Source organism: Dipodomys ordii, unplaced genomic scaffold (assembly GCF_000151885.1).
Source record: "Dipodomys ordii isolate 6190 unplaced genomic scaffold, Dord_2.0 Scaffold221, whole genome shotgun sequence".
Lineage (NCBI taxonomy): Eukaryota > Metazoa > Chordata > Mammalia > Rodentia > Heteromyidae > Dipodomys > Dipodomys ordii.
This window is the reverse complement of record NW_012267437.1, coordinates 113,378-123,363: the sequence shown is the minus strand read 5'-3', so window position 1 is coordinate 123,363 and position 9,986 is coordinate 113,378. Positions and strand designations below refer to the sequence as shown.

Here is a 9,986-nt window from a genome sequence, read left to right as displayed (position 1 = left end):
GTGCTGAGGAATCGAACCCAGGGCCTCAGGCATGCAAGGCAAGCGCTCTACCACTGAGCCACCTTCCTAGACCCGGGATGCTGTTCTTAAGTGCTGCTCTTCTTTCCTAAACTGAGCGTCCTAGTGTGCTTTTACAGGATGGAAACATTGGTGTGCTGATAGACTGTGTTTGAGATAGTGCTCATGGACATGCTGTGTCTGAAGTACACAGTTCCCGACAAAGCCGTCAATCATTCCAGAGCCAGCTGCGTGGACCTGAAGACCCTGTCCTGTACTGGTGAATGCACACACCACCTAAACCACTCATGCTGGTGGCCTGCAATTACTCTGTCATTAACCTGCTTCCAAAGATAGGGAGATTCCTAATCATTGCCAATTGTAAATAATTTTCCCAGTTTTTCAATCTTTCCAAAACAGCTTTTGAAGTGTGAATATTTAAGGGATAGATCTGTGCTGCAGGGTGCATTCAGCTTGCTTCGTTTTCTTAAAATGTCTGCATTTTTAAGATATTTTTTAACTTTAAAAATGTGAAACTTTGGGCTGGGAAGGTGGTCCAGTGGTAGAGCGCTTGCCTTGCATGCCTGAGGCCCTGGGTTCGATTCCTCAGCACCACATAAGCAAAAAGAAAAAAGCCAGAAGTGGCGCTGTGGCTCAAGTGGTAGAGCGCTAGCCTTGAGCTGAAGAGCTGAGGGACAGTGCCCAGGCCCAGAGTTCAGGCCCCATGACCAGACTCAAAAAAAAAAGTGCATCTTTATATCTTAAAGTTGCTTATTATATGTAATAAAAATAATATATATCTTTACAATTTTGAAATAAACCCACTCTTTGAAAAATAAAAAAATGAAAGAAATTTTGAGTATAAAGTCATTCTAAGAGACTAGTGAAGGGAGAACATTTCACATTTGTCACATTACTTGGTACAGAACCATCTCTTTTTAAAGTATTTTTACTGTCATTCTAAAGGTGATATACAGAGGGGTTGCAGTTTCTTAAGTCAGGTAATGACTGCATTTCTTCTGGGACAATGTTACCCTTCATTCTTTCCCAGTTCAGAACCCATCTCTCTCTCTCTCTCTTTTTAAGGTTCTGACAAAGAGATTGATGTGATTGATGTGACCCGTCAAGCCGATTGCAAGATGAAGCTTGGTGATTTTGTGAAATATTATTACAGTGGAAAGAGAGAGAAAGTCCTTAATGTCATTAGTTTGGAATTCTCTGATACCAGGTAGGAAACAGGGGTAACAACAAAGGTTAAAATGTCTGGGCCATGTGATTGATAAAGTAAGTGTATATTTTTTGGGGGGAGGAGCAGTACTGGTGTTTGAACTTGGGGCCTCACATTTTTTAGGCAGGCAGATGCTCTACTAATCACTTGAGCCATGCCTCAAGCCCTATTTTGCTTTATTTTTCAGATAGGGTCCTAATGTTTTTAAATGAGGCTCCCTTATTATTTTTCCTCCATAGCTGCAATCCAGGCATGTACAACAATGCCTGACTTGTTGGTTAAGATGAGTTCTTACTAACTTTTTGCTCAGACTGGCCCTCCAACTATAATCCTTTTGCTCTCTACCTCCTGCATAGATGAGATTGCAGGCATGAGTTACTCTGCCTGCGTGCGTACTTAGTGAATGTTTTGTTCCTTTTTTCCTCTGGTGGTTTCTTCCTTGGGATGAGATACTGGCTTATATTTTCTAGTGTACCTACTAATATACCAACTGAGTCATATTTCTTCTCTAGTATCTAACATTGGACAGATTACCCTGTATCTATTTTTGTTCATGTATGTCTCCTTCAAGACCTAGGACAGCTTTTGAGAAAATCTTTTTCTGGTATTTAGATTGTCGCATCGTCACTGTCAAACTGCTAGGACTTCTCTGTCCCTAGAAATAGATTCACTAAGGTTATCCTAGTGTTTTTGAGAATTTCTTAGATTCAAAATTACATGTACACAAAATGCAGCATATATCCACAAAAACCTTTTCTGTGCTCACAACTGTAGTAAATATCAAGGAATCATAATATATTTATGTATCTTTTTGCCCTTAAAAAGCTTATGGTCTGATAATTTACACTTTTTTTTTGCCAGTCATGGGGTTTGAACTCAGGGCCTGTGCTCTGTCCCTAAGCCTCTCTGTGCTCTACCATTTGAGCCACAGCACCACTTCTGGCTTTTTCTGTTTATATGGTACTGAGGAATTGAATCCAGGGCTTCATGCATGCTAGACAAGCACTCTACCCCTAAGCTATATTCCCAGCCCATAATTCACACTTTTAACTGTGAAATAATTATAGTGTCATAGGAAGTTACAAAAAATAGTATATAGGAAGATTCTGTGTACTCTTTTTTTGGGGGGTGGGGGTCAGTTATGGGGGCTTGAACTCTGGGCCTTGGCGCTATCCCTGAGTTCTTCAGCTCAAGTCAAGCACTCTACCACTTGAGCCACAGTGCTACTTCTGGTTTTCTGGTGGTTTATTGGAGATGAGTGTCACGGACTTTCCTGCCAGGCTGGCTTTGAACCACAATCCTCAGATCTCACCTGCTTAGTAATCCACTGGTGTCCGGCTTGATTCTGTGTACTGGTAAGCCAGTTTCCCACAGTTATCATTTAGGGAGCATTTTACTTAATTATAGTACAATACTGATATCCTTACTGTTATTTCTAAGGTATAGGATGTAAACAACTTGTTTAAAAACAAGCTTATGCCTTACCTCATCTGAGGTAGCTAATGGAGATGCTGAACTGGGAGAATAAGACAATTAGAATTAAAGGAAAATAAAAATGGGACAATAGGATTTAGCTGGTAGTTACTGTACACATAAAGTACGTGTGTGAATATCTGCATGGTTGGAGTGTTTTTTAATTGAATTTCCTGAAGATTGGAACAAAGAAGAGACTGCAATGTGGTTACATTTGTAGTTTTATATAAGAATAAGTACAACTGGATGTTTCAGAGAAACACTTATTTCCCTAGAACTGAATCCAGAGAAGTTTCTCCATGTTCCTCATAAACAGGTCACTATGAGATGGAGATGATACAGTAACTTATTGGCTTGTTAGTAGATGGGTGCAGTAGGGGTTAAGTTGAGGCAGGTATATAAACATTTCTTGGAGAAAATGACCATCTTCTGTTGGGAAAAGCTGTGTAGCTGGAAGTTGGGACTTTTGGGACTTAGTAGATTAAAGATGCTGATAGTCTTACAGAAACAAGTGACCTGTTTGCCTTTGGAAATTCTGTAGAGAAACCTTGTTATGTCTTATCTAATTTTCACTGAGGTAGAGGGTAATTTTTTTAATATATTCAGGCTTCAATTCCTTGTTAGCTGACATTTCCCTTTACTTCTTTCTTCATAGGCTTTCTAACCTTGTAGAGACACCAAAGATTGTTCGCAAGCTGTCATGGGTCGAAAACTTGTGGCCAGAAGACTGTGTCTTTGAGAGACCCAATGTGCAGAAATACTGTCTTATGAGTGTGCGCGATAGCTATACCGATTTCCACATTGACTTTGGTGGCACCTCAGTCTGGTACCATGTGCTTAAGGTAGGAATGGATATGACTTCTGGAAGCAGCCAGAGCATAGGCCTCTCTGCTTGTGTCAGAGCACAGCTGCTCAGGTACATCTGTCTCCCAGATTCTATTGGTGTGACAGTTATACATAATTAACTATCAGGATATCTTAATTGTCATATACATTGAGGATAGCCTGTCTCTATAGTTTTGGTGTTTAATAAAAAATTTTAAGTTGACAGCATATGTCTTAAATTTTCCTCATTTTTTTTTGAGGTCCGGTCGTGGGGCCTGAACTCTGCGCCTGGGTGCTGTCCTTCAGCTCTTCAGCTCAAGGCTAGCGCGCTAGCGCTTGAGCCACAGCGCCACTTCCGGCTTTTTTCTTTTTGCTTATGTAGTGCTGAGGAATCGAACCCAGGGCCTCAGGCATGCAAGGCAAGCACTCTACCACTGAGACATCTTCCCAGTCCCAATTTTCCTCATTTTTATTTCCTAAGTGAACCAATTTCTATTCACTGATATGTATAGAAATACTTACTTTAGGAATTCCTGGTAACATGACAAACTTTTCCTCCTCTCAACTTTATTGAGTTATTATGTATACATCATACATTTCATTTATGTGTGTATAGTTTTGACAGTTGTATATAGAGTATTTTAATAGCCACTTCAGACAAAATAGATCAGACATGAAAAGTTTTTGTTTTTTGTTTTTTTGGGTTGGACGTGGGGCCTGAACTCTGGGCCTGGGTGCTGTCCCTCAGCTCTTCAGCTCAAGGCTAGCACTCTACCACTTGAGCCACAGCGCCACTTCCGGCTTTTTCTTTTTGCTTATGTGGTGCTGAGGAATCGAACCCAGGGCCTCATGCATGCAAGGCAAGCGCTCTACCACTGAGCCACCTTCCCAGCCCGGTATTATTAATTTCTATAAAGGACTTTTGCACTCTGGAAAGGCAATAATTTTTATTGTTTACACTGTAATTCATATTACTTAGTTTTTTTTTAAATCAGAAATGCCAAGGAAGGAAATGAAAATTTGGATTATAGTTGTTTTTTTTTTTAATATTTGTTTCTGCATCTTGTATATACATCTATCTAATTTGGGGAGGGGAAAGAGAATAACAAAAGGCTGAAACAAGGACACAGGAAGACCTATTGCAACAAGGATATTCACAAGACACTATGTTGGAAATGAACTTTTACACCTTTGGAAGGTGGGGGAGGAGTGGAGAAGGTAGGGGAGGGAAGGGATAGTAGGAGAAAAACAAAGGAGGGGGGAACAGTGCTCCACAAGAGCACTCATTACTTTACTCACATAACTGTAACCCCTCTGTAACAGCATCTTTACAATAAAATAAAATTTAAAAAATTAGTATAAAGGTGATATGCAGAGGGGTTACAGTTATATAAGTCAGGTAGAGTACATTTCTTTTTGGACAATGTCAACCCTTCTCTTGTTCTCTCTATAGCTGCTTCTTAAAAGACCACACATCCGGGGCTGGGAAGATGGCTCAGTGGTAGAGTGCTTGCCTTGCATGCATGAGGCCCTGGGTTTGATTCCTTAGCACCACATAAGCAAAAAGAAAAAAGCCGGAGTGGTGCTGTGGCTCAAGTGTTAGAGCACTAGCCTTGAGCTGAAGAGCTGAGGGACAGTGCCCAGTCCCAGAGTTCAGGCCCCAGGACCAACAACAAAAAAAAGACCACCCATCTTCAATTAGTTGTGAAAATGCTGTTATGCAAATGTTAGACTTAACCCTTCTTTTATTTTTAATTTTTTTTCTCGGTTATAGGACTTGAACTCAGGGCTGGCCACTGTCCCTGAGCTTTTGTGCTCAAGGCTACCATTCTAGCACTTTAAGCCACAGCTCAACTTCTGATTTGGGGGTGGTTATTTGGAGATAAGAGTCTTAATGACATTCCTGTTCAGCTGTCTTTGAACCTCAGTCTCCTCAGATCTCAGCTTCCTGGGTCGTGAGGATTATAGACATGAGCTTCTAGCACCTGGCAAGAGTCAACACTTTAAATTTTAAATAACCTCATTTTCATAGAATAGTTATAAAAATAATACAAAAATTTTTATATGCCCTTTACTTGGATTCTCCAAAGTATATTTTATTACATTTTCTCTTTCTCTAAAGTAAACAAAAGTAAATAGTTATTTTTCTAAAACCTTTGAGAATGATTTCAAGAGTATCTCCTTATTTCTAGTAATTCATTGCATAGTTCTTTTTTTTCCTTTTTATTGTGAAAATACCATACAGAGGGGTTACAATTACATGGGCAAGGTAATGAGTACATTTCTTATCAAGCATTGTTGCCTCCTCCTTTGTTTCCACTTCCCACTCCCCCCCCCCCCCCCCCCCCCGCCGCCAAAGTTGTAAAGTTCGTTAACAACTTGTATATCTCATTGTTGCAGTGGGTCCACTTGTATCCCTATTTAAATGATTTGTTTTTGCCCTTCCCCTCCACAAATTATACCAACATCAAATACAATGAAAGCAGGGGTTATACCGTGGGGGAGGGATATACAAAGCAACAAAGAAATCATCTTATAAATATGTTAGAAACAATCGCATGAAAGAAAACATTTGAATACTTATCTTGGGGTTCATTTCACCTAACATCAACTTATCTGACCTTTTCTGCTTTTCTCAGACATTGTATAGTTCTTAAAAACAAAGATATTCTTTTCTGCCAGGCGCTAGTGGCTCACACCTGTAATCCTAGCTACTCAATAGGCTGACATCTGAGGATCATGGTTCAAAGCCAGTCCAGGCAGGATAGTTCATGAGACTCCAATTAATCACCAGAAAACTGGAAGTGGTGCTGTGGCTCAAGTGGTAGAGCACTAGCCTTGAGCTGAAGAGCTGAGGGACAGCACTCAGGCCCAGAGTTCAAGCCCATGACCAACAAAGAAGAAAAAAAGATAATCTTTTCTATAAATGTAATATTGTTATCAAAATCAAGAAGACAACATTGATCTAATATTATTAACTAATCTATAAAGCTGTCATATCTGGGCTGGGAATGTGGCTTAGTGCTTGCCTAGCATGCATGAAGCCCTAGGTTCGATTCTTCAGTACCACATAAACAGAAAAAGGCAGAAGTGGTGCTGTGGCTCAAGTGGTAGAGTGCTGTCCTTGAACACAGAGAGGCTCAGGGACAGAGATTAGGCCCTGAATTCAAGGCTCAGAACCACCTCCCTTCCCCCCCAAAAAAAAGGTCTCAAATCTCTTCAATTATATAGCAAATATTTCTAGTGCTTTTGTTTTCTTTTTGAGGGGTAAGGAAGGGCTGGAGCTTGAACTCAGATTTGTGCTTACCTATGCAAGTTGCCCTGCCACTTGAGCAAGTGCCTCTAGTCCATGTTGTTTATTTTCTTTTTTTTTATTGTGAAAATACTGTACAGAGGGACCATGTTTATTTTCTATGTTGGCATTTATTGTTGTGAAATATTGACTAAACCATCAAGCTAAGAAGGTATCGTGCTAGTGGATTTTTGTTTCTTTTTTTCAAATTATCTGTCTGATGATTATCCAGTGAAAACACAATTAGAAAATAAAATGTTCTTCTAACAGATAATCACCTAACATATAATCTTCTAGAAATCCTTGGGCGATTACTGAACTTTTAAACTTTATTAGCTTTGATTTCAGGTGTGAGAAGGAACACACTGTAAATGACATTTAAAAGCAAATTCAATTTTCTTCATCAGTAATGTGGCCTTACATTTTCCTAGGGCTATATTATTGATCTGCTCATCTATAGGGACCATTTTTTATTTGTCAGTGTATCTAAAATAGTAGCATATGGTATGCATTTGTCCGAACATGAACAATTTTGTTAGAAATGTCCTTTTCCAAATTGCTTTTGTCAAATTTATGGAAATATAAAAGGGCCAGTGCAGAAAAACCTACTGAAGTTTTCTAAACTCACATAAAAATGATTATTTTTATTTTTTATTATTAACTAGTTGTACAAAGGGATTAAAATCATAAAACTGATTATAGGTTTAAGAAAGAATGACATGGATAATGGAGCATGGGAAAGAGAATAGGCCTTTTCTAGCCCTGCTGAATAACTTCTCTTTAAACCCTTGGTATTTTGGGCACTTAAGTTTCTTTTCATTTTAGGGTGAGAAGATCTTCTACCTGATCCGCCCAACAAAGGTTAATCTGACTCTCTTTGAGTGCTGGAGCAGCTCCTCTAATCAGAATGAGATGTTCTTTGGCGACCAAGTCGAAAAGTGCTACAAATGTTGTGTGAAGCAAGGACAAACACTTTTCATTCCTACAGGTCTTCCTGGGCTATGCTGGGGGTGGGGAGACTTGGGAAGGTAGAAAGAAAGAAAGAAAGAAAGGAATTCATGGCACTACAGACAACTTCTTCCCATAATTTTTTAGTTTTTATTTTTGTGTTAATGAGGTTTGAATTCAGATCCTGAAGCCTATTAGACAGGCACTCTACCACTTGAGCCCCACTCTACCACTCCTAGGCATCATGTACCTCTGTAGGATTTATGTAGGTATCTCATGTCAGCTGAAAGCTAAAAACTAGATCTCATGTAAATTCATATGGTGTCTATTGGGCAGCATGGGATCTTAAGGAAGATGGTTGTACAGATCAAGAACTAGACTCAATAGCCAAACAATTCTAGGGATAATGATGGGAAGCTGACCTAGAGTAAGGATGAAGCATTTTTTTTCTTAATATGTGCTTGAGCTTCATTCCTAGAATTCATATGTCTAGTGTGGAGTATATATATTTTGGAAAAAAAAGTTGTCTTGAGAATGTTGACATTTTTACTGTGTTCACAAGTCTGTCATAAGCACAGCATTTCTCTCCATATTTTTAGGTGTTCTTTGATTTAATCTGAGTTAATGTTAATTTTTTTGAAATGTTTAGCCAAATTTTCTAGTGAAACTGGGCACTGGTACACACTTGTAATCCCAGCTATTTGGGAGGCAAGGAGGAGTACAAGTTCAAGGCCAGCCTTGAAAATATAGTGAGTCCCTCATTTAAAAAAAAAACTGTTAGTGAAATCACATGGATCTAAAAATTTTCTTTGGGAGAAGTTTAAAAATGACATTTAATTAATTTTTTAGGCTAATGTTACCTATTTCATACTGGATATGGCAGCCTATGCTTTCGAAAGAATTGTTCTGTTTTATCTAATTTTTCAGTGCTTGATATTGAACCTAGGGTCTCACACATACTTGGCACATATTTTACCATAGTTAAATCCATAGTCCTATTTTATCTATATAAACTGGATATGGTGACACACACCTGCAGTTCCATGTCTTCATGAGGCCAGGTAAAAGGATTACTTGAGTTTTTGAATTGTAGACCCACCAGGCAGGGCAACACTGTGATATCCTATCTCAATTTTTTTTTCTTTAAGCAGGATGCCAATGGCTCCTGGCCTACAATTCTAGCTACTTCAGAGGTTGTGGTTGGAAGTTCAAGGCTAGCCTGGTCAAAAGGTTCTAAGACTTCTTCTTAACCGGCAGGTAGAAGATGTGTTGGTGGTGTTGTACCTGTCATCCTAGGTAAATGGGAGTCTGAGATGAGGAGGATCACAGATGCAGACCAACCCAGGCAAAAAATTCTTTAGACTTCTTAGCAGAAGGAATGTGTGGTGGCACATTTCTTTCATCCCAGTTATGGCAAGGCAGCATAAAATAGGAAGATTGTGGCCTAGTTGTCTGACCAGGCAAAAGTGAGGCTCTCTTCAATAGAAAAAAGGGTTGGAAGGTATGGCTTAGCAGTAGAGCACCTGTGTAGCCACCTCTAACCCCTAAGTTCAACCCCCAGTGCTGTAAAAAAAATTTCCTTAACTTTTATGGCTATATAGTACTTCCTTATTACTCCTTTGGTGTTTTCTTGGTCTCCAGTGATACCTTCTGTTTCATTCCTAAGATTAGTTAATTGTGGTCTCTTTTATTGGTGTCAGTTTTGCTAGAGATTGGTCAGTTATGTATTTTTTTGAGGGGGGTAGTTTGGGGGATTACATTCAGGGCCTCATGCTTGCCAAACAGATGCTTTACAAAACTTGTTCCATGCCCCTCGCCATTGTTAATCTTTTAAGAATACTTTTGGTTTTCAGTGTTACTGATTTGTTTCTATTTTTATTTTTCCTTCGCTTGTTTTGGGTTTATTTTGCTATCTTTCTAGTTTTGAACTGGGAGATTAGATTATTAATTTCAGACTTGCCTACTTTTGTATTTATGAACACTTACTGCTATAAATTTCCTACTCTGTACTCATTTCCTGTCACACAAATTTGATGATACATTTTCATTTACATTGGCTTAAAGGTGTTTTTGAAAAAAGTTGAGTTATAAATTACATACCATAAGGCCGGGCGCTGGTGGCTCATGCCTGTAATCCTAGCTACTCAGGAGGCTGAGATCTGAGGATCGCGGTTCAAAGCCAGCCCAGGCAGGAGAGACCGTGAGACTCCTATCTCCAATAAA

General features: G+C 39.3%; 1 protein-coding gene across 1 annotated transcript in view; it reads left to right on the top strand.

The window, feature by feature from the left end:
- Nucleotides 1-9,986, top strand: part of Phf8 (PHD finger protein 8) — an 89,117-nt gene that overhangs the window by 8,224 nt on the left and 70,907 nt on the right. The window contains exons 4-6 of the mRNA XM_013035799.1: nucleotides 1,084-1,225; nucleotides 3,354-3,540; nucleotides 7,641-7,803. Coding sequence (XP_012891253.1) covers nucleotides 1,084-1,225; nucleotides 3,354-3,540; nucleotides 7,641-7,803 — 492 coding nt within the window. The remainder of the gene's footprint in view (nucleotides 1-1,083; nucleotides 1,226-3,353; nucleotides 3,541-7,640; nucleotides 7,804-9,986) is intronic.